The 25561-nt window shown below is 36.6% G+C and overlaps 1 protein-coding gene across 1 annotated transcript in view; it reads right to left on the bottom strand.

Annotated features, from left to right (window-relative positions):
* Nucleotides 1-24309, bottom strand: part of FRK (fyn related Src family tyrosine kinase) — a 47105-nt gene extending 22796 nt beyond the window's left edge. The window contains exons 1-2 of the mRNA XM_090135868.1: nucleotides 23779-24309; nucleotides 5719-5840 (exon numbers count right to left, since the gene is read on the bottom strand). Of these exons, the coding sequence (XP_089991994.1) occupies nucleotides 5719-5840; nucleotides 23779-24209 (553 nt within the window). The 5' untranslated portion in view covers nucleotides 24210-24309. The remainder of the gene's footprint in view (nucleotides 1-5718; nucleotides 5841-23778) is intronic.
* Nucleotides 24310-25561: the final 1252 nt, after the last annotated feature.

Here is a 25561-nt window from a genome sequence, read left to right as displayed (position 1 = left end):
GGTTGCTTTTAATTAACAAAGGTGATAAAAAGTATATTTCTCTCACCATTCTGTTCATTAAATAATAATAATAAAAAAAATCTTCCTTCCATAATTGCTGTCATGTATAACCATTTTTCTACTGTACTCTGCAGTTGTCAGGCCCGGCCACCAGAGGGCATCTAGGAACTGTTAAAAATGTTTTGGGATTTTATATCTGCCACAAGTAATATTTTTAGAGAAATTGTTTACCAGTTTACAATTCTGCATAAGGACCATAAAATAGAACATTTTTAAATACAGCTCCTGAAAATAAAGATAATAAAATCAGAATTTTCAGGTGGCTTTTTTTTTTTTTTTTTTAATGTGTAATTACTATTTGCTCAACTATAAAATGTATACACATTTTTGTAATGTACGATTTGAAAATTGTGTTAAAGGAAATTCAGTAACAGCAGATTGAAAATGCACTGAATTTTTCAAAATTTAAAGTAAAATTAAACTGTCCAAATGAATTGCTCTTTGTGATTCACTGGACAAAAAAGCCAGCAGGATGACTGTGTTAATCCTGTCTTAGCATAAAGTGATAGTATGTAGTTTGTCTATCTGTTTTATTCATTAGAAGTATTATATTTGTTACTTGCAAAGCATCTAATATTAATGTAAAAGTTGGTTTGAAACATGTGCTCTACTTTTTTAAAGGACATTTGCCTGAAACTTTATGGTTGCCCATATAGAGGTCAGACCACACCAGTGCAAACTTCTGACTTTATGTTTTCTAAGTCTATGAGTAATGGTTACTGGACAGGAACCTGTTTATACTGGATTTTGTAGATACCAAATGCTTTATCATGGTTAGTGATACTTTGCTACTATTCAGATTGTATTCCTCAAGGTGATATCAAATCACAACTTGCCAAAGTGTGCTCTTCATATCAAATTGAAATAAAATAGTGTTTGCCAACCATTAGGTCTAACCTTTTTACCTCAAGCAAGGAGTGTGATCTGAACAAGGAAATAATAAGAAACAGTAGTATAACCATAACGTTTAGAAATGGCCAAAGAGAAAATTTCTTAAGGCTGTCAAGGAAAATAATAAGTTAGCCTACTGTATAATACTTGATTGTCTTCACATTCTTGTAACATTGCTGGATTATGGTAATTTCATAGTTTTTATTTCTTCTGGATGAAGTAGGGATGTGTGTGGATAATTCAGAGAAAATTTCTGGGCTGACACAGTCTTTACCTGTGATAAGCAGCTGAGGGAAAGGCAGTGCTTGAGAGGGAATTGTTCATTGACATCCCAGGGCTGAAGCTGGCTCTGTGAGTTCTGCATACCTCATTGGCAGAGCTGCAACATACCGCAGCTTCTCAGCACACAGAAGATAGAAAGCATGTGGAATTCTGGGAAGAGGCAGCCATAACCCCTTAATTCTTTCAGTCTTCCTTAAACACAAGCCATACAGGATGAGACTGCTGTGCTTCACACAGCATGACAGCAACTAGGTTTGAAGACTGCAGTGAATTTATCATCTAATTCCTTGCCCTTTCTGATGTAATTATGGCTCTCCTTAGATTTCTTCATGGTTTTGGCTTAACAAAAACATTCTCCTCTCCCTCCTTCCCTTCTACGTCAGTTTAGGCCATGGAGAAATACATTTTGCAACCCCAAGGAAGTTAATAAAATAATTTGTTGCCCAAGGCAGCAGTAGTAAATCTTATGTTGGCATCAGTGAAGTCCATATCCTGACCAAATGAGTAATGGAGACACTAAGACATCATACTGCTAGCACCCCAGCAGTTCTCCCTCACCACTCACAGTGCAAAGTAACCAGCAGGAAGGGAGAGTGGGAACTGAACCAGCCTGGGGACCACAGACCTTAATTCTCTCCTATCCTTCCCCAGAAGTAGGAGGAGTTCTAACAGCAGGACCATGGCCAGGTGACCCAGGTGAAGCTGGGAGAAAAGTAGCTGCTTGGATCACTCCCACCAGCACAGAGATGGTACAGTGGGTATTCCAAGAGCATTTTCCTGCTACAGCCATGGTTTTCTCACTCCAATCAGTTTACTTCCTTAAATTATTATGGTTTTGTTTTGTTTTGTTTTCCCTAGGCCTAAAGGCAATCTGGACTAGTGGAAATCACGCAATCTCTTTTTATAGGAGCAAGAAGAAAAACATGCATTGTCATTTAATGCCATCAGATACCATTATTCAGTAAGGGATGAAATAGAGAGCCTCCTGCTATCATTGGCAATGACACTCAATTAAGCTGAGCACATCTAAATTATGGCTTTTAATTAAAAAGAGGCAATGTATGAGATGGCACCAACATGTTTAAAAGTTAATATATTTCACAGCAGATGCTGGAGTCATCAACATAAAAATCTGTCTATAACATGTGCATTTTTAAAATAGGAAAACCTATTTTTAAAATGTCAAACACTTTAAAATGATAGCAACACAGTGCATGATCTAGTTTGATGTGTTTTCCATTTAACTATTCACAGCTCTGAAAAAGTTTTCTGAACATCACGTTTTGTTATTAGTTTAAATAGTTGTTTATAATTAAAATCTTTTACAAAATATGAGTTATCCCATTAAGGCAAGCTGGAAGTGAACATATTCCTTTTAATGAAAGGCAAGCTTCATTGATTTGTTGTGGGTTTTTTTTTTTCCTGTTTTGTTTGTTTGTTTTCTAAAGATATCCATTTATTTCTCTTATTAACGTTACATCTCTTATATTTTGCCCATATGAGTGTGATATCAGACATGAATATCAGGAAATCAGTTTTTGAAAGCTTGGGTAAGAATCTCTCTTTCTTTTATATTTCTTTTCTGTTTTAGATTTATTATATTTAAATGTAAGACTGGACAGAGATTAAAAAATATATATATTCTGAAGATATTAGAGATATATTCCAAAATACCAAGTTGTAATTTCTCCCTGGTCAGTATAACAGCTAGCATAGAGATATCTGAGCTATCAAAGACCTCCTAAAATAAATAGTCCTGAATCCCTATTCCTTGTGTTCCTCCTGAAAACAGTGTTTTGGCATGTCAGGTTTGAGGGTTTGGTAACTTCTGATGGAATAAATAAGAGGGATTCAGAAAAATTGCTTATTTCTTAGTATCTCAGGGATCTGAACAACTTTCCATCCGATTACCTCTTCCTACAGTACAGTTCACTTGAACATTTACTTTGGGAGATCATGGACTACATCTTTCAAAGTAGATATAAGTAATGAGATTATGGACATATAATATGTCAACCACTATGTATACCATTACAATGGAAGCAAACAAATAGCACAACACACATGAGGCACCATTCAGTCAAGTCTGTTCAGTAAACAGCAAATAATATTTAATTTCTTCGGGATGAAGTAGCATGTTGAGGCTAAATTACATTCCAGCCTGGGAAAATGCTAAGAGGTTTAGCAGCAGTGGTAAATTGCTTCATTAATACTGTCTACAGACTAGACTGTGTCAGAGTTTATTTTCTTTCTATTCCTAAAAGAGTAGAAATATTTAATAAATCTGAGATGGCACTTGCATACATGCTCAGAGGACAATCCACACGTGTGCTCAAAGGAGGGCTGCCTGCTGTAGCTGGAGCCTCACCTCCACATATACAGTGCTCTTCAGTTGTTCTTTCATCTAACAAACCAGCATGGAAGAAATCCAAATTGATGGTTTCATATCTTGCTGTTATAAGGCATCATCAAATCCGTTCCCAAAGAAGTTTACACAGAAACTTGAAAAAAGTCTGCTAGAAGCTTACTTAGTTGAATTAAATATAAAAATCAAATACCTTATAATATCTTTCCAGGAAAAAAATGAACAGCAGTATTAAAGGATGGTCTTATCCCATCATAAATGCTTCACTGATATCTATTTTTATTCTCTTTGACTTTTCTCTGTGCAACTTCTTTTGTAAGTAAGGTACTGCTGCCTTCATCTTGGAGAAGGCAGGCTAAGGTATTAAGATTTTGAACCTTTTCTAGCAGGCTACAGTTGTAGAATAGAAATAATTTAAAAAAAAAAAATGCATTTCCATCCCCTGCATGCACAAGCATAAGAATTTTCACCAATATTTATTAAGGTATCATGTATTCAAGTGCCAGAATTAAACAGATAAAACAAGCATAGCTATCCTTCCCTTCCTAACCATATTGTTAAAGGTCTAGCCTAGTCCATGGATAAAGTCAGTTTACTGGAAGCTGAAACCATGTAAGACAGGAAAAAGCACATGGAGGGAAAGCATTTTGAACAGCCGGTGGCTATAATACAATCTTTGGATAAAAGGGTATGCACACAGTGAGTCAGTTCTGTCACAGTTTGCGAGCAATCTAATTCCTTGTTTAAGTTAGTTTTTAATGTCAGTGCTTCTTAGCAAAAACAATGTTCCTTGAGGTCCAGCTGAAAAATGTGGAAGTAACTGTCCCAGAGCAGAGTATATCATATTTATTTTGTAAATTCTCTATTTCAATCTACATATTTCCTTGTCTTTGTAATAAAAAGCATCACAAGACAGTGCAGCTATACACCCTTTCCTTGTGATGTAGAAAGAGAAACCAAGACTGTGAACAAAGACTTAGTGAGCAAAGGTTCATTAAGTTGCTTAATGCATTTTTTAGTTATATTTAGAAGGTGAGTAACAGAAACATCCAGGTGAAAGAGGAGTAAACGTGAAAGCATCTGCTTATACAAGAGGCCTTTCCTTTTGCTGACATAATTCATCATAGAATCATCATGAAATCATTTGTGTTGAAGGGATTTTTAAAGGCCAACTAGTCCAACTCCCCTGCAATGAACAAGGACACCTACAACTAGATATTCTCAGGATCCTGTTGAGCCTGACCTTGAATATAAGGTCTATAAGGATGAGGCATCCACAATTTATTCATGGACATCAAAGATTCTTTATTGTCTTATAGGATTAAAAATGTCAAGCACATTAGAAAGTTTGAGTGTAGAAACTCGTTGTCTGAGGGACATCTTTACACTCTTGATGCACACTGGTAAGACAGGTTTGATAAAAAATGTTCATAGAAAAGAACCAATTATAATCATTTCCATCTATTCTGACAAATATATATTACACACACAAATAAAGATGGTATGTATATTTATGCAAGAAAATAAAATAATAGTATTCTTATTTGAGACTTTTGGATCAAAATAACAGACTGAATGTACATTAAAAAAGAAAAAAAAAAATCACCATAACTCTTTTTTAACAATGCTTACAGACAACTTTTCAATCAAGTATAACTGATTCTGATGTACAACTTTGAAATTCTTCCTATCATTTTGCCTCTGAAAACAAGCAAATATGAGCCTGAGGCAACAGAAATCCCATTTTCTTAAACACCGGATATTTTCTATAATATGTTTAATTTTTATTTTGCATACCAGTCAGCACCATGGTGTAGAGCAATAAGGCATTTTTGGCATAAACTATGAAAACATTACTTATTTCAAGGCAAATGAAGGCTGGAAGTACTAACCACCTTATTTTTTGTTCTGAACTTATTAATAAAGAAGCTCTATAAAAGAAAAGTTAGTAAAACCTCAAATGACTCTTGCAATGTTTCCTTTATGTATATCTGCTGGGAAATAAATATCATCACAAATTTTGATTTCATTTCCATGTACGTTGTTTAACAAAAATGCAGAAGTCCAAATGAGCTGAGAAAATTTTAAAACACAGGTTAAAATGAAAAGCAAAAATATACCTGAAAGTGAGTATTCGCCTTTTAGACTTTCGCTTTCTCGGATTAGGAAGGCTCCTGCCCGGTTTCCAGGATACAACAGTTGCCTCTCAGCATCTGCTCGCTTGATTGGTCCAAAAAACCATCTTAACAAATAAAAACAATTAATTTTAATGTTCAGCGAAACATACTAGAAAGACAATTAGGTTTTATGAACTTGCTGTGTATTTACTAGAAGATAATGTGTGGTGTGCTGATTAGAATTCCAATGGCGTGGAAGAATAGATTACAGGAAAGCCTATAAACCACATGGAAATTCATTGTTAGAAAATAATGCTTAAGCATTTGAGTAAAATCTGGATTCTGCAGCTGATGAAAAGTACTACTGATTTCAAGAAAAAGAAAATTGAAATGTGACTGACTGACGTTGTCTAAAGAAAAATTCACCAAGAAATATTTCCAATGCTATCATAACAGAAAGCGATGCCAAGTCAACTGATGCCATTTGAACAATGTAGAGATGCAAGTAAGTACTTAATCCTGATGTTTTAAAAGTCAAATTTCCCCAAAGCTGCAGAGATGCAGTAAGGTTCCTAGTGGCCGACTACGCTAGGGCCTTCCCTATCCCACTTCTGTGTTGATATCTGAGATGAATTACTGGTAGTTTTTCAGCTCTGCAGCTGCTCAACAAACAAAAAAAACTCTCAAGTCACTGCAAACATCAGAGCATCTATATACTCTGGAAATTATTCTTCTCTACTCCTTTCAGAGTAAGTGCAAGACTTCTTTTCTATCACTAAGACTTGTAGTTTCCAAAGTTTTATACGAGCAACAGGAAAGTAGTTAGCTCTCTTGCTGTATGGTGCTGAGTGTAAATTTAATTGAAATAAGAATGAGTCAGCATTTTCAACTGGGACGGCACTCAACTTTCATCCAACGAGCATACAAAGTACTTTCAAAGATTAGCTCTGCCCCTTATTTGAAGTAAATGGTGATATATAGTTATCAAAATCATGCCACATACAAGCAAACTCCTTTTAAATTAATCAGAGATAAACCTATTATGCAAACTTTTAAGATAAATCAGTGTATCACATGACTCATAAGTTGCCTACTCAGCTACGTGATTTGTCAGTTGCTAGTGAAAAGTACAGGAGGAGTCATCAACAAATTACCTTAGTATCTGTAATGCTTCCAATCACCAAGAAAAATGAAGGAAATAAATCAGAACATTGGATGAAACCTTGGCTGAGCAAGCATGAGGAATGATAAATGTTTTTGTATGAATAAAGAAGAAATAAAAAGAGGTAAAACAGATGGTGCTAACCTATGGCAGGTATGCTTTATTAACAAAAGAATATGAAACACAGATACTCTAGACCTCATTTCTGCTTTCTGACTTGAAGTTGATTTGGATAACATAGGACTTGATACATAGTTGGCAAGGAAAATAACCTAATTAAAAAGCTAGAATGTTTTAGCAGCTATTTTAATTAGTAAACACCTGAATTCAATTAATTTAATTAATTCATTAATTTACCTTAGAAAACTAAGTAATCAATAAGTGTTCAAATCCTGACTTAAATTCTCATCAAAGCACTGAGATGGCAGAGTACAAGTTTGACACCATTCGAATCCTGAAGAAAATTTATGTGCTCTAAAAACCAGAAATTAGAATCTTTCTGAAATTTCTAAATACACATATTCAAGAATAGCAACCAAAACCTAGCAAACAATATGATTTTAAAGAATTTGAATTGAAATATTTTTGAGTAAAGAGGGATGATTTCTTCCATCTTAGTCCAGAGTCACTGAGTTTATAATAAAAATCTAGTACCAAAAGCAGTTCTGCAAGAATAAAATAACCCTTTAAACTCAAAGCAAATAAATTAATCTGCTATTCACATTTTTAATAAATGTACTCCAAATTTAAAGTCTATTTTCATTATAAATGGAAGTTTATGTTCCTTTTAAAAAGGTGTAAGGGCTTATTTTCATTGACTGAGCTTATGCTTCAACGGACTTAACATTTTACTTTATCTAAAAGCATGCATTTCAGACGAAAAAGTACTCTAAGGGATATAATAAATCAAAGTATTTGCGCACCATGAGATATTGTTCTGTGGAATGGGAAAGTCAGACCAAAATCCTATCCTTAGTAAATCTCTTTGGTTTTGAGAGCTCAAATTTAGATGAAAGTTTTGAAATAGAACTCTTGGAAAAATAAAACTGAAACATCAAGCACCATCCTCTACCCAGGTTACTTAACCAACTTAACTTCTCTGACATCTGTGTATCTCCACTGACACGAGGCATTTCAGGAGCACATTGAAGTAGCAATCCATACATTATTAAATTCTTAATATCCAGTCATAATTTGAATGAATACATGAAACAAATCTGTTTGCAGCCTTCGCTACTAGCTAAGCCTTATCAAGCCGCTTTTCTTGTCCCATTCCAACTAATGCTCTAGGATTTGTTTCTTTCTAATTCTAAAGCAAGATGTGAGCCAAGCCTTAGCCAAAGATACTGGCGAGAGCAAGACAAATATGTCCTGAGAAGACACATATTTCTAGAGCCTCCACCTTCTTTGAGTGGCTACAGTGCCACCTTTCTCCAAGTCTAGTACTCACCTCTCCTAATTCTACCATTTGATTTTGCATGGGAGGGCCCACAGCCAAAGATTCCCCCTCCCCCCAGCCATGACTGAAGTAAAAAAAATTTTATTGGAGAAAATTTTTGGCAGCATACCCTTTCTTTGGGCAGTCTCTTTACAAATTCACTCCAACAAAAACTCTAAGCTCATAATTAAAGAGGAGTGTCATTCCCATTTGAGACCTGACCAAAATCTTCTGAGTTAACAGCTGTCATCCTTCACTTCCTTGGAAATTTTGCTAGATCTCTCTCTACTCTTGGTTAGTCACACTAAAGACCAGCATAGAAAATGATGTGGAAGTTCTGGCCATGACACCCATTATCAGTAGAGCTCCCCACCTTTATTCTCTGTCTTCACCTACATTTAATATGCACAGGAGCAAAGTCAAAATCAGCTCCACAGCATTGTATCTATAGGGGCTGTATTTGTTTTAATAACTAGCTGTGTCTGAGATGAAAGTGGATTATTTGTTTTTCACTCAAGTACTGGAAGTAAAATAAAGCTAGAGGCAGAGGTCCATAACATACTCTGAATTTTATGAATGCTCAACTAAAAAGGAAAATCCTGATAGCCAGATCATCAGTAGAGAAGGACTACTTGGCAAGATCATTCAAAGAGTGTGGAAGTATAACAGAAAAAATAGCAGGAAATCAGTCACATGAAATTGTTTTTCAAAAGCACTACGTATGTTATAATTGATAGCATAATCCTACCCTTGATCAGCACTTTGTGGCATAAGGGCATCCCACTTCTCGTTTTTCTTAAGTGTTTGCAACTGGAATTTACACTCTCATATTAGGGTAAATCTCATGATGCCACTAAATCTCAGCAACGTGGAGTGTTTGTTTTCTTACCCATGATTCCTGCTCAGAAATCTCCATTACTGAAGAAACAATGATGACAAATATGTTAGCTGGCTCTCCAGCACAATAACTGTGATATGTTAACTGGATCGATAGTGCTAAGCTATGAGGAGAAGATTTCTGAGACAAGGAATAAAGAATCACTGTAATTAGAGCAAAAGTCTTAGATGAAGATAAAGAAAAATAGATTATGTTATATATAGTGCAACCAAATATATCGTACTTTCTTGTGGAATGCAGAAACCTAATACAATAACTAAAACCATTAAAGAAAAGCTTCAGTGGCCTAAATTATACATTTTAAATGCCTTAGCATCACATTTATAGAAAGTTGTAGATGTAAAAATCAAGAATTCTGAAGTAAGAAGATGGTAGTTTTCATCTTGTTTTCATGGCATCAAGTCAGCCATTTTCAGGAAGGTCCAGTATATCTTTTAATTACATGGCTACATTCACTGCTTCCTATAGGTTGAATATGAGTGCTGCTCACTGAATAGTTATTCTGTACTTTGTTTTGTCAGTGCATAGATAGAGCTTACTTACTGTGTATTTTAGTCTCTGTTCTCAATACAAGTTATAAAATTACATGAATGGCTAATTTCCTAGAAACCTCTATTATAGCATTTATGATTATATTATTTGCATACTTTACAAATGTTCATTTATTTTGTGGGACTTCTGTTTGTAAACTGTTATTTACAGTGGAGAAAAACTATAAAAGGGGACAAAGGCAAGAGAACATTATCATTAAAATTTTCTACTAATTTTGAACATCCAATTTGAAATGCCTAGAGCCTTTCAGAGATTTCAGAATTGTACTGCGTGTAGTAGTTCAGTCAGGGACAAATATTTGTTAACTTCAGGAAGTGTTTCACATAAGAAGACAAGGAGAGGTGTGCAGAAAGCAAAAGAGAGAAAGAGAGACAGATCCTCTGGGTTCTTATTTAATTCCTTTCATCATATGACCATCCTGTGATCACTGTCCTTACTCAGCACATAGAAACCTGAACAGGCTTGCGTGTGCGACTCTTCACTGCTGTTTTCTGAGCAGGACAAAGAGTGCTGCTGAGCCAGCTTTTAATCCATGCCAGGTTTGCAGTCTGTTGTGGGTAAACATTCAGTGCAGAAGCTGGGACAGAAGTTTACTTCTGGGAGCCCCCAATGCGTCCTCTCTGTGCTGAGAAGAAGGCTTATTAGAATTTGACAATTGTTATCTGTTTGGTTATGATATATATAAAGTGCAATTTTATTTCCAAATGCTTGGTTAGTATGAAGCAAAGTTTTCTCTGAGAGCAAAAAACATATACTTTTAATATAGAATAGCATAGCATAACTTAGCATAGCATAGCATTGTTCAGTTGGAAGGGATCTTCAAAGAACATCCAGTCCAAGTGTCTGAGCACTTCAGGGCTAAACAAAAGTCATTGAGGACACTATCCGAATACCTCTTGAACACTGACAATCACAGGGCATCAACCACCTCTCTAGGAGGTCTGTTGCAGTGTTTGACCACCCTCATTGTAATGATTTTTTTTCCTAATCCTTAGTCTGAGCCTCCTCTCATTCAGTCTGTGCCATTCCCATGTGTTCTGTCATTGGGTGCCCAGAGGGAGCAGAGCTCATAGCTTCTTGCATCTTTCCCCAAGGAGCTGCATAGACCAGTCACGCCTCCTCTCAGCCTCCTCTTCTCCAGACTGGACAAAGAAAGTGTTCTCAGCCTCAGTATAAATTTTCCAGTCTTTTGGGTAAGAAGAACCTGAAAAATCTAAACTTAGGTTTAAGCTCTTTTAGACACCAAACCCTGCTTCCTTACTACCTTCTACAGGCCTGCCTGGGATTATCTGTAATACCATGTATCCCTCATTGTCATTTATAATCAGATACTGAAGGATACATGGGACAAAATATAAAAGAAAGGAATTTAAAACTGTTGGAAAAGGAATGCATAGAACAATGTAGGAGTGGGGGAAACAGGATATTAAAAAGTGAATGTAGAGAGGACCATAAGATACCATTAAGGAGATGGAGGAAAAGAAGGGAGAAACTTGGAGCTAACAGAAGATAAAGAGAAAATAAAGACATAAAAAAGCTGAGGATTTCGTTTAATGCTCAGAGTCTATGAACTACTGCTGCCTAGGCTGTGCAGGAAATGTGTCTCCAGATTATCCTGCTCCTATTTGAGGAAATAGTTTCACAGACTAACTCCCACTCTAAGTGTTGCTCTTTACAGACCTTTCCCCTTTTGCTTTCTTAACTTTATTTCATCACTTGCTTTTGGACTCACCAAGAGACTACTTCACTATTCACTTTAGTCGCATGTTGACTAAAGCTCAATGTTAAATACATTAATACATAAATCTTACTTCCCAAACTACTGCCATCAACAAGTGAGTCAGAATAAGACTTTAAAAATGTAAGAAACAACAGCTTTCTACAGTCTATATACAGAAATGAATTAAAATCTTAGCATGCTGCAGTTTCTAACATAGTTTCTAACATAGACAACACCTGAAATAAAAATGTGTTTAAAATGTACCTCTGCAGTGACACAGCTCAGTTCTGATTACTTATTTACAATACTCAGAAAGTAATTTCCTCCAAGGAAACTAGAAATTCAGGTTTTCAGGGACGATTAGGTAGGGCAGCACTTTTAATCTTACGCAACCACAATGCACTTGCTTCATACGTAAGGATCTGAGTCATGTATATTGCTCAGATCCTTGTTGCTGAGTGGCTTATCAGAAGTGAAATGAAGACTATCCATATATACTTTGTGATGGACTGAGAGCTTCTGAGTCTTTTAACAGTGACAGTGGGTGGAGTAAGTTGGATATTCTTTCCATGTGGGAAAACGCAGAATACATGAATAGTTCAGAAAAAAACAAAGGCTCATTTCCGTGCTGTCTAAATGCAAGAGCTCTATCAAAATCAACAGCATATAACTACTTTATGTTACACAAGTACGTAGAAATCCACCTGTATTTTTGAAAGTGATATTTTGTGGGCAATGTATATTAAGTCCCATTTTACTTTCCATACTTTGAGATCAACATTACAAGTTTTCATAAAATAATGATTACAAAGAAGAATACACAGTTTTGGAAAAAACAGATCACATTTTTTCTTGGCCTTTGGGTAACTTTTTACTAATATCCTTGTCAACAGTTATAGCTGATGGATTGGCATTTTTCAAAAAATACTAAATTTACTGTAGACTGGCTTATAACTGGTGAGATGAAAAATATAAGAGCTGATAACTGAAGAGATATCAGAAAAAAAAAAATAGATAAATAAAGAAGAAAGAAAGAATTTATACTTCCCTGTATGTTTTCTAAACAAAATATTATGTTTATTTTTGAAGGTACTCGAATAATTTTTAGATTTAAAGTTGTTTCTTATTTCTGTTCTCAAATGGAGTTTCTATTGAAATATAAACTGGTGGGTTTTTTTTTTTTTCATAAATAATTCAGTTATCTGAAAAGAATTACAGCCAAATGATACCCTACATTCACTCTCAAGCCATGAGAAGAAGGCAGCAGGGGTATCAAAAAATTCTAGGCACCTGAAGTCTGTTGTGGTCTATGAAATTGTTTTGTTTTGTCATTGTTTTTGTTGGAAATAGTAAGCTGTACCTGAAAGAACAGGTCTGTCAGATGAACTTTTACAGTAAAGAACTGTGTGGGATTGTTTGGATAAGGTAACGTTCAACAGTGAGTGTGGTAAAATCCACCACAGAGATCGGCATTTCCTCTTACAAACTAGAACAAACTTATAGTCTTGTAAACATAAATACAAAGATTAGTCAGACAAAGGTCCATGACGTGTTGGGTATATACCATTTTACTGCAGTAGGACATAGCTACACTGGTGTGTAATCCTGTTAAAAGAGATTACGCATAATGTTATGTTAATTTTTCACTTCTCAATAATAACAGTTGATTGTACTGCAAATGTGTTGTTGAATCTGCTCTGATGCCTGTTTTACAAAGCAAACAAAAACAGAGCCTAGAGCAAGGAGGTCATGCCTCCTACAGGAAAGCCTGTAGGAAATGAAATTCTTTCTTAGGGCAACAGAATAAGGAGAGATGCAAAATGCTTTTCAAACTCTATGAATGTGGCATGTGCTCTAGGTTTTCCTATGTTTTAACAGTTGATGGATCCCAGCTGCCCTGTTAGTTGCTCTGTGGCAAACTCTTTGTGAATTTGTGAATTAGATGTCTGCAGGCATCATTCTGGCTGAAATCTGCAGCATTCCACATCAGTTTTTCTTCTCATCCCTCAGCATGCCCCATGAACACCGCACTCAAGAGACATTCCTCAAACTCAGGGGATGGGTGAAGTCGTGCCCCTACTCTGCCACACATTTGAGTCCATTCCAACTTCTGAAATGTACACCAACACATTCATAGAATCACAGAACGGCTGAGGTTGGAAGATACCTCTGGTCCAACCCTCTGCTCAAGCGAGGACACCTAGAACATGTTGCACTGAATTACTTCGAGGCGGCTTTTGAACGTCTCCAAGCAGGAGACTCCACAACTTCTCTAGGAACCCTGTTCCAGTGCTCTGTCACCCTCACAGTATAGAATTGCTTCCTCGTGTTCAGAAGGAGTCTCCCAAGTTTCAGTTTGTACCTGTTGCTTCTTATTTTGTAGCTGGGCATCACTGAGAAGAGTCTGGCCCCATCCTCTTGATAGCTTCCCTTCAGTTACTTATACACATTGATCAGATCCCCCCAAGTGTTCTCTTTTCCAGGCTCACCTACTCCATGCTCACAGCCCTCCCCTTTTTCACCAAAGGTTTCCCCTGGCCCCTCCAGGCTTTTGAGAAAGGAGTCTCTGGGGGAAAAGCGTGGCTGCTGCAAAAGCAATCACTGTGCCTCTTTAGCTCTGTAATCTTTAGCTCTGTAATGATGGGGAATTGACTATTAAAGTTTATTCCCAGTAGTGCTATTGTACCTGGATAAGGACTTTATTTCATTTTAAACTTGTTCAAAAACACTTGTCTTCGGAATAAATGAAAGTTTATCATCATCTGTAATGGGCATTGTCTTGGGCTTTTTGTGTGAAATATAGCTACATTGTTGCTTTAAAAAAACAACAACAACAACCAACAAACCAAATAAAAAAAAAAGTATTTCACAGGTCCTATTTTCAAAATAGCATTATAAAACCTTGCATAAGTGCTAGTACCTCTGCACATTTGTTAACATATACCTGAACAAAAGTACTGATATACAGTTCTAATATTCCCTAAATGTAGCAATAACTCTGCTATTCATAGCAACTTTGGAACAAAGCTGAAACCATGAGGTAGCCTTAATGTTAAAGTGGTACAAAGAACACTAATAGCATCAATTGATTTAACATTAAGGGAAACTCAGAAGCACAAGAAAATTTTCCATCGTACATTCACTTGAAACATTACAGCCTTGAAAAGCACTGAATTGATTTTCTTCCAAAAATAATTCTTGAAAAATTATTTTCTTTTCAAACAAGTAAAATCATGACAGCACAGAAGTAAAAGAGAAGCTTTCAGAAACAAAAAGCCCCTTATGGCTGTTAATGATGCTGATGTTATCTGCCCACAGATTTTGTGCAGAGCTCTCTCTTGGACATTCACACAGGCACATACTTCCATACCCTATTGCCAGTAGCAGAATTCTGTGATCTTTCAGTTCAGTTTTCAGTGGAGAATGATCAGGTCACTCAGTTTCCAGGGGTAATCAGAAAAGGTTGAGAGATGAAGATAACACTCTCAGGATACCTTTGACTTCCAGAAGAAAAGCTTGCACATCCAACTCCATATATCAGTGTGACATCTGCATGTATTATCAGCCCAAGATGCCCAAATATGGTTTATTTCATAAGAGAGCATAACACTACAACAGTAAGATATTTCAATTTTTAAATCATTTTTACTCTGAAATTAGAGCAAGATTGAGGTGATCTTTTCTTTTTTTACAGGAATTCAGAAAACCAGTAACTATCCACACAGAGAACAGGGATGTGGCCAGTAACACAGATAATCACAGAAAAAGCACTACTTTCAACAGCTCCCACATGCAGGACTCACATACAATATCTTCTATGTGAGCACAGACAACCTCATCACCTTCTCTTCCTGGGCTGGTAGAGACTGGGTCACTGGTAGTGGTGCACAGGATAGCACTCCCCAGGTTCACAAGCACACAGTATTCACAGCCAGATCCTTTTACATCCATTTCTACATCTTCCTACCTTTCCACCTCCCCAACATCCCTCCCCTGCACAGTGCCTCACTGGTTGGCACAGTCCCACCAAACTCTCCAATCTCCTGGATCCCCAGCTTTGCATCTCCTCACCTGCAAAGTCTCAGATTGTTTCTTGAAGGCCCATCAATTAGTACAACTGATGCCACATACTGTTATCAATTAGTGCCACTGACTAGGCCTGTTCTCCTCACCACCTCCCTTATCATGTGTCAGCCAGGCTTGCCTGTTCTGTATAGCTCTTTTGACTAGAAAACATCAGAGCAATAGAGAATCCTGCATACCTTCACAGCGACTTTTGCTAAATAAAATGATTTGTAGTTTCCAAAGGGAGGTTGAGTTTTGGGACTTCTCATCATTTCTGAAATTTGCAGTAAGCCTCAAAATTTTTTTTTTGTTCTTTTCTTTTGTGCTGAGGCTTGAAATGTTGCTGAAAAATTTCTTGTGCTACAAATACAAAAAAAAAAAAAAAAAAAGTTTCAGGAAACTAGCAACGTATCTGCTTTAATGAGAGAAAGGTAATGAAAACACTTACCAACATTATTGCAGATACATAAGTCTACAATGTAAGAAATTACAGATTAGAGAGTAATCTCATGGAAGTAAAAAAAAAAAATGTCAATTAGTGAATCCTTTCTGGATCCATCTCTTATTACTGAATTCACTGCTCTTTTCCATTTTCTGTGATTAAGATAAGTGTGCAAAATATATATTTTATGTATTTTAAGTGATAAAAAGAAGAAATTTATTCATGATCAATATTTTGTTTGATCTTCTGAAGAAAAAAGAAACAACAAACCTGCTTCCTCAGCATATCTGGAGAATTGAAAACTACAAAGATGTCAATTTCCACTCTAATTTCTTGTTACTTTTATGGCTTTCATATGCAGTATCAAGGTGTAAAACTGAACGTCAACATTTAAAAACTCCCATGAATAATAAGTTTCTTAACTAAGGAGCTTTATTGCTTATTTGTCAAGTTCTAATATAAGATGCCCTTACATATGCTTCATAGAATATTATTTGAGCAACACTGCATATTGTTTTTTTATCTTACATGTGTAAGTAACTAAGTAGTAAACATGTAATAATATTTTGTCTTATTTTAATGTCATCTAATAAATTCTTCCTTGCTATGTGGACTTTATTTCCATGACTTGAAAAGGAGCAAAATTGTATTACAAATAAATGTATGAAACATGAACAATCATACATTTTCTACAAATCTATTCAAAACAAATTCACTAGTAAATTTTTATTATCTAACTTAGGCTACTGGAAGGCTGCATCTTCAATATAATGTTTGCAGAGGCATCTCTGTTAAACTATAAGATAATAGCATAACACATTCTGGTCTAATTTCTGTTATCTTCAGTAAGATTCAAGATGAACTTAACAGTAAATTTCTCATAGTAAAGTAAGTGACGTCTGCAGCACAGGCTGACTCATGAGAATTACGATATACAGAGATAGGCAGGTGTGGCTTGTAAAGGAATGGGCAGGTGAACCTCACAGCACTGCTACTTCCTCATTAGTTTCAAGAGTATGTTGGTGGGGTTTTTTTTTTGAGTCATTCCACACTAAACAATTACCAGATGGAGAAGAAAAGCCAAAAACTTGTTTAGGAATGTAAAACTTTCTGTAGAGATGAGAGATGGGTTTTTTTGCTTTTTTTTTTTTCCTTTGGTTGGTTTTTTTTTTTTGCTTTCTTGCTCTTTTTTTTTTTTTTTTTTTGGAAATACCTTAGTCTTCATCTCCAAACAGAAATAAAGAGCTCTGCAATGTCAATACCTATGCCTTTGCTAAATAGACTTGACATTAGGTCTGCAATCAGACATGGCAGTGATCCTTTCCGAAACAGAAAAGCTGGTATAGAGGGTCCTTGGCTGGACCTCTTAGGGTATCCTGTATACTTTTATGACTTAATCTGTTCAGTGCAGATCCCACACATGTGTAAGAAAAGCCCCAGTCTTCTATGACCAACAGTGCTTTTCACTTATTACAATTCTTCACAGAGATATCTGACCTAGATAGTTTCAAACCAGTACAGCTTTAGGACTTCTTAGTCTGGCTGAGCTTCTGATTACTATTTTTCCCTCCTAAACCTGTTCAGAGATCAGTGAGCTCCACACAGTTCTGTGCTTTGTTACACAGACAACCGCCAAAGACAACTATACAGAAAACAATAACTGTTGTACACTACCTGGGGAATGTTTTTACTAACAACATCATTCAAAATCAACTAATCTAGGTCATAACACACAACATCTATTTCTACTGAATCTGGAGGGGAAAAAAAACATCAAACAAGACTGCTAAGTTCTTCTGACTGGGATATTTTCTATGTTTTTTGAAGACATGCTGCAAGGGCCATGTGGGTTTCATGGTGCCATAAAAAAACAAACTGCCTATTTTTTCAGCTTTTCAGGATATTGTTTCAGATCTTGACATGATTCACTGTCAAATCTTTCTCAACATGGTAATAGAAATTGCTATATACTAATTATAATGCTTAAAGTACACCCTAATTTCAAATAAAGATATAGTAGGAAAAGATTTTTTCATTTCTCCATTTAAACGGACAATGTTATATATTAAGAATACCATGCTGACAAGAAATAGGTGGCCTAAACTGGACAAATTTGTATAAACCACTCATTTACAAAGCCAGAATCCTTTTGATCTTTTTGAGTGGTAATATCTTTTCTGCATTACACACAGACATGTAAATACTGCTGACACTTGACAAAATCTGACATGTTGCATACTTCTGTGAACAGTCTCCTTTGGGTTATCATTGTATAGTTAAAAAAAAAGCAGAGCTGAAGAAAATGTTTGAGATAGGCTTGAAGATAACATGGCAATTTTGAGAAAAGACCAATGAAGTTAATAAAATTTAGGGTCTTGTTCCAGTATTAAATTGTTTAAGTAATTTCAAGAAAAGCACTTGAAAACACTTGGTGATTCAAAACTCTGGGTAGGTATTTCGGATGCTCTGAACACATGGTGAAGAAAACATCAAAAGCATAATAGGCTTTGCCTGTATCTCCAAGCTGTTTTACATAGTCATAAGAGCATCAATCTTCTATACTTTCTGCACATGCGCACACAGAGAAGCACATATATATGAAGTATATTCAAGTGAATACCTGAAATACATTCATCAAAAGAGAATTCATATAGAGTCATTTATTTAAAATAAATGCATATTTTGGCAATTAATAATCCTTTTCTACCAAAAGCTGAATGTGAACACAAGAAATATAATACAGGCATGCCTGTTAATGAACACAGAATCATAGAACCATAGAATCATTAAGGTTGGAAAAGACATTTAAGATCATCTAGTCCAACTGTCCACCTACCACTGACACTGCCCACTAATACATACATGTTCCTTAGTCTCACAGTTTTTATAAGTCCACTTCAGTGCTAGGATTACTGCTGTTTCAGGTGGTGTCAAGATTTTGTATGGTAATAGAGAAAGGACTTGTGAGAATGACAGAGTGAGAGCACACTGAAACCACAGAGGATCATATTTGGATTTCTGAATTGTTCAGCAAAATCTAAGCTTTCATTTCAAAAACAACCTCTAGCCATTCTAGCTATAAACTGTAAATTACTTTGTAAAATGACCCACGTGTATGAAAGGAACCCCACAAGCCTGAATTTGCAGAAAGTCTGAAACAGGTCAACGCAGTGAATGATTTCCTGTTCATACATAGTAATTTAGATTACGTCAGCATATGAAACAAAGTCAAGTCACAGAAAGGAAGGAATTACAGAAATTGACAAAAATGACCTATAAATCACTTCCGCTTTCAAAGGGTAGTGTAGAAACTCATTGTGGAATTGACTAGCAAGGTTTTGTTGATTAGGTCAAGGACTCAGTTTCCACCAGCTGAGAATATCAATTCAAGAGATCTCCCTGAAGGGAGGAATGATTCTGAAATTAGTAAACATTAAAAGTAATTGTGGTGCTCTTCTTTGACCTAATCTACTAGGAATTTGCATGAATTTACTTCCCTTAGCACAGCACTATTATGTCAGTAATGTTGGGTGAATATATGGAATGAATTTGACTTTCAATAAGCAGTCATCAGGTCCATCAGGATAGCAGGTGAGAGAGAGCACCCTCTAAGTACACTCTACCTTTCCTCCGTAGAAGAATTCATGTCACTCCAAAAGTTTTCTTTACTTCTTCTAATTATTATTTTTCTTCATTAAAATTAACTGTCCAGCTGGGCTGTATTTGCTGCACATAACTATTGGCACTATGTCTTTTTTTTGTTTAGTTAAAACAAGTGGCAGTAATAAAATAAGGGCAGGTGAATGTGTTACTATGGTTCCTGTTTATAGGACAAAATAACAGAAGGAACACAGGGAAAGTAAAGTCACACTCTCTGTCAAGGAAAGAATCCCAGACATTTCAGTAAGGAGACAAAATGGTCTCCTGTGGCACTTGCAGGGAACAAGCAGTCGCCTAGTATTATCTTCTACCAGGATGGACAACACAAAATCAAATGGATTTACCAATCCCTAGTTAGCTCTGCTATACAGATCATGTTAAAAATTTAAATTAAAAAAGGACTAGATATACTTTTATCTTAATAATCTTGATGTCTACAGGCAAAATTGAAATGATTAGGAAAAGCAAAGTTCTGTATGAGAACATATACTTACTAAACTTACATAGTGACTCTGACAACTCTGTTATTCCATAACTTATAGAATGTTTCATGTCTTTATGTCCCTTTATTTAAGCGAGTTTATGGGGTATCCATGCACATATTGAGTATCAATATTTTCTTAATTTTTATATAAAACCATCTTGAAATCAGCTGCTAAAGAACATGGTCAGTTTGTTTTATTTCCCAGTTTTCCAAGAACTCATGTCATGAAACAAAGATTGTAAGTGTTTAAATTAGTTGCTTTTCAAGAGAACCTGTTTTGTAAGCTATGTTCACTTGCTAAAGAAAATACATAAATCTCTGATTTATAAACCTAAACAAACATAGAAAATGACAATGTAAATGTCTTTGAGCAGAATGATCTGTGTGCATATCAAGAATTTATGAAACTGCCTCAATATATCCAGGAAAAAAAAAGATAAAACCTACTTTTTTCTCTACTATTGAAGCTGTGCAAGTCATATTGAGTAAATTTCATATCTTAATACTGAGCTGTCAGTAAGGAGATAACAAACTACATATTTTACTTTGCTGTTTTTTTGAAAGCCCTTCCTGAGTACTAGATACTCACCATCTATTGTCATCAAATCAACACTTGTTATTGTCTGCCAATGTGCATCTTAGCCTAGCTTAATTACAGACATTAATTTACAGAGTTGAGACTCAGAAATTGTGAAAAAAATCACTAATTTCATAAGTCCCTCTATGTGTACCGGACATTGACCTAGGCTATTTCTGTAATTATCAAATCTGTTTCCCTCAACAGGATAGCCAGTTTTCCATGATCTAGTAAGTTGGCATTATATTTGAGAAATAAACGAAAATGTCCATTCTCTCTGCAGGTGTCCAGAAGCTGGATGGTGCTACATGACAGACTCTGTAAATCTTTCTCTATCAGTTCTGTGCTGGGACCAAGAAGGACAATACGAAGGATGAAAAGATGCAATTGAAACTTTTCCTATTTCAACAAATGTCTATGTCATGGCTGTAAAAAATTGGCCAACACCAAAAGTGAGTGCTAATTAAAACTTAAATGAAATGGTAAAAGAAGTTAAATTTAAATTTCAGGCTGAGAATCATCATAGAATCATAGAATGGCCTGGGTTGAAAAGGACCTCAAAGGTTGTCTAGATTCAACCCCCCTGCTATGTGCAGGCTCGCCAACCACCAGACCAGGCAGCCCAGAGCCACATCCAACCTGGCTTTGAATGCATCCAGGAATAAGGCATCCACAACCTCCTTGGGCAACCTGTTCCAGCGCATCACCACCCTCTGAGTGAAAAACTTCCTCCTAATATCTAACGTAAACCTCCCCTGTCTCAAATTAAAACCATTCTCCCTTGTCCTTTCACTATTCACCCATGTAAACAGCTGTTCCCCCTCCTGTTTATATGTTCCCTATAAGTATTGGAAGGCCACAGTGAGGTCTCCCTGCAGTCTTCTCCAGCTAAACAAGCCTGGTTCCCAGAATGTGATTGAACATTGAATTTTAAATAAAGAGACATTATAATATCTTTTTCGTCATCCTTGTAATTCAGGCAAGGGTTCATCTGTTAAAGCACAATCACAGCTGCTGTTCTTACTGTTTCAATAGGATAATAGAGGTGTGAAATACATGGGATGGGTGAAATGGAGGTTGTGGAGGAAACTGAAGCAAGAGATATTCCAACTAGATACAAGTCTAAAAATCATAACCATGAGGTGGTTGAAAAAAAAAACTTGACAGGAAATAGTTCTAACCAAATGGGTCTAACTTTATGTTTGCCTTGTTTGAGCCGGGCTGATTCAAACTTTCAGATCAGAGGCCCTTTACAACCTGAGTTAGCCTATTGTTATAGGAAATGTATCTGTATGGATTGACAGGAGACAGTGTTGCATATTTAGTTTTGTTGAAGGTCAATGCAACCAACTGACTTAGAAGGAGAGTTGAGAAAAGACAGCAGGTCTAGCCAGAATTGTTTTGGTATGAAATTAAAAACTTGTTAAATACTTTGGAGGAATTACTTTGTCTGAGAGCTGTAAAAGCCCTCCATTCCCCCTGTTTGCTATTTTTAAAAATATGGAGGGGAAAAAAGAAAAAAAAAAAAAAAAACAACTAAAGAAACCATCCAACCAACTGCATAAAACTTTTCTCATAACTGTGTATTGATTATTAAACAGAGTAAGGTATATAAAAAGAGTGCAAGAAAATAAAATTGATTCTGCACATAGAAAAAAAGAAAAAAAAAAAACAAGGTTATGCAGTAGAGAACTTTGCACAAGGTAACTCCACATATGATACGGAAGATATAGAATGATAAGAGGAAGCCTAAAAGCTGAGACTCTGTTGTATAACTGAGGAAAAATGCTTTCAAAATATTAACTGCAAGTGGTAATCTTAGATGAGTTGTAATAAAATTACTTCTTGGAAGAGAGCAAAGGCCAAGGTTGGTTGAATTAGAGCCTACCATCTTTTCTCTAGTGGTTCAGAAAATGTCTTCCCTGCAGATTGATTTCTGCAATTGGAAGAATTCTTTTGAACATGACCACTGAAATTGTTGTCTGCCTGAATATAGAAATAGCAACATCTGGACAGACTCCAAAAATTAAGGTCTTCAGGTTTGAGAGAAATCTTACAGTTGCCCTAAGATTTCTCTAGCACAAATCCTATAGTGGATAAAAGGCGGGCATAATCATATGTAAGCCAATTTTCCTAGCATAAGCAGTACAGTGGGCAGATCAGATTGGAGATGATATTTCAGGTCTAGATGAGATTTAACTGAAAATCTGCAGTATCATTTCTTTAAAACCAAAATGAATTATAATGCTATTTCTACTGTCTTTTTCCAAGGCAATAATTTTTTGCCACAACACACCTCTCACGTGGCAGTCAGTGTTATTTCATGCTGCCTCTGACTGCAGCATACAAAAGTAATTCTGCATCCCAGACTAACGTAGATCCTACTCATCCTCACTGGAAAGCCAAATAACTGATTTCATGTGATTTCTTCTTTTGTTCTGAATGGTAAATAAGATCAGACCACTTTTGAAGGAACAGAACATAGGCAGCATAGATAAACCCTGTGGAACTTAAAGAAATACAATCCATTCCTTTGCTTTATCCAGTTTTTTTCCATTTCCTATACTTTAGTTAACCTTCAATAACCCTGAGAGTGATTTGTTTATAAAGAAACAAGCCATAAAAAAATGGTATGTTAGAGACTCACCTATCATTTGCAACAAGATTTAATGTGGAACTTCCTGAAACTGTAACTAAATGATAACTCTGCAACTGGTTAGGTTGAGGGCTTTTTGGGTAAAGGGTTGTACTTGAAAGGGTCTGGTCCACAATCAGTATTACATGAATAACAGTAGGAACCATTACAGTGGTAACCAGCCTGAATATTTCCAAATGCTTCTTCATTGGGGTATATATTACTTACAATACCACTAATCCCTCAAGACTCTGCCTTTTAACATTAATTTTCTTTCAATCACAGTGTCTTTTCCTCACACACATGGACTCGAACTCTTGCTGGTAGAACTACTGGGCATTCATTGCTACAAGGTACTAGTCAGAAAAAGAAAATAGCCACTTAACCCTACAGAAAATACGATGTGGTGTGTGTTACATGGGTTACTCACGGCTCAGCTTCAATGCTCTGTACAGCAGCTATGTAGTTGGCAGGGATGTAGCCCTGGAGCTTGCGGCCAGGACAGACTGACCCTTCTGGCAGGAGGAGCTTAGCGTACCACCAGCCCTCATGGGATGCGTCCAGCACTTCAAGTTTATCCCCGGCTTGGAAGCTCAAATCATCCTCTGTGCGAGCATCATAGTTGAAGAGTGCCACAAAATTGCAAGTGCTCACCAAATGCTGGCCAGGCAGTGGAGGTAAGGGTTTCCCTTTAGTCTTATTCACTTTGTCCTTCTCTCCTGCCTGTGAGTCAATCCTTACCACAGCAGGGTTGGCAAAGACCTGGCCAACATCCTCTTCCCGCTCATCTTCTTTCCCTGAGAATAAGCAAGGAACATAGGGCTCCAAACAGCTGCAGTACTTCTGACAGAAGTTTCCCATTCTGTTTCCTTATGCCTTCCTGTTCCTTCTTTTCTTTCACTTTTCACAGCTGAAATATCCTTAAAGAAATTTTTGCCCCATAATATCTTAGCATTTTGAAGGATTTCTTTTCCTCTTCCTCCTTTGGCACAAGATGAAACCGTTCGTGGCACAGCTGGAAGCTCCTCTCTGAGCACTGCTGAGAACTCATTCAGACAGCTCCCGATTCAGAAGTGAAACCGGAGAATTCATGCGCGAGAGCAGATGTGGAGGGAATTTCTGACTTCCTCCTCGGAACAGGAAAGCAACACACGAACTGCCTTTGGGCTGAACTTTTGGAACAGCAAAAGAACATGGATCCTCCTCTGACACAACAAAAATACATTCAGAAAATCTAGTCTGTTCTGGGGAGTCTTCTCAGCTCTTTATGCTTGTGATGGGGCATTCTTATCTCTTATCTCTTTGGTAATGATTAACCGAGGTGACCTGCGTGTCTCCTCAGCCTCCAGCATGGGCAGCCTGATTATTTCTTTTTGCTTCCTGGTCTGCGCTGCCTTCTGTTCACAGAGCAGCCTATGCCTGCCCAGGGGACCTCACCTGGAACACACCTGCTACTTCTGCGCTCTTACACACCCACTCTTTTTTTTTTTTTTTAATCTGGTTTTGAAACTTCTTACGGGAGGGAGAGGGGAAGTGATTTTACTACATACTTTATTCTGCATTTTGAGGAAACAAAGTCACAAGCCAATGGCTCTAGGTGGATGGCTAATTATACTAACAACAATATAAAAATAATTTCTGTTTTCCAGCCAGTGAGCAAGCCAGCAGAAGCTAAGTTAACCAGTATGCTTCCTTTCCTAAGGCACCTGCAAAGTGTCAAACAGACAGAGCATGGGTGTCTAACTGCTGCTGTGGCAAAGCAGCCTGTGGAACAATCTGCCACTTTTCAGCCATGCAGAACAGGCTTTACAGCAGCTGGAAATCACCAGCCAATGGTGCATGTAATGCATGGGAGTAAGGTATGAAGCACGGAGGACAGCCCGGCTATACAGCATGGTGGCATTTCAGTAAGAGGTCAACTAAAACCCACTCACTTACCCATAGCTTCCTGGAGATAAAGAAATTGGCTTCAACAATTCCCTTTTTTCCTTTGGTCAGGAGGCACAGAATCATAGAATGGCTTAGGTTGTAGAGGAATTTAAATATCACCTAGTTCCAATACCTTGCCATGAGTAGGACTGCCAAACACCTAATTAGGCTGCCCAGTTTCCCATCCAAAGTGAACTTGAATGTCTTCAGAAATGAAGCATCCACAGCCTTTCTGGGCAAAGTGTTCCAGCAAGAAATATTCCAAGAGATATTTACTTTTTGTA

This window comes from Phasianus colchicus, chromosome 2 (assembly GCF_987193195.1).
Source record: "Phasianus colchicus chromosome 2, bPhaCol1.hap1.1, whole genome shotgun sequence".
NCBI classification, from domain to species: domain Eukaryota; kingdom Metazoa; phylum Chordata; class Aves; order Galliformes; family Phasianidae; genus Phasianus; species Phasianus colchicus.
The sequence above is the reverse complement of the archived record's forward strand: the minus strand, read 5'-3'. Positions and strand labels throughout refer to the sequence as shown.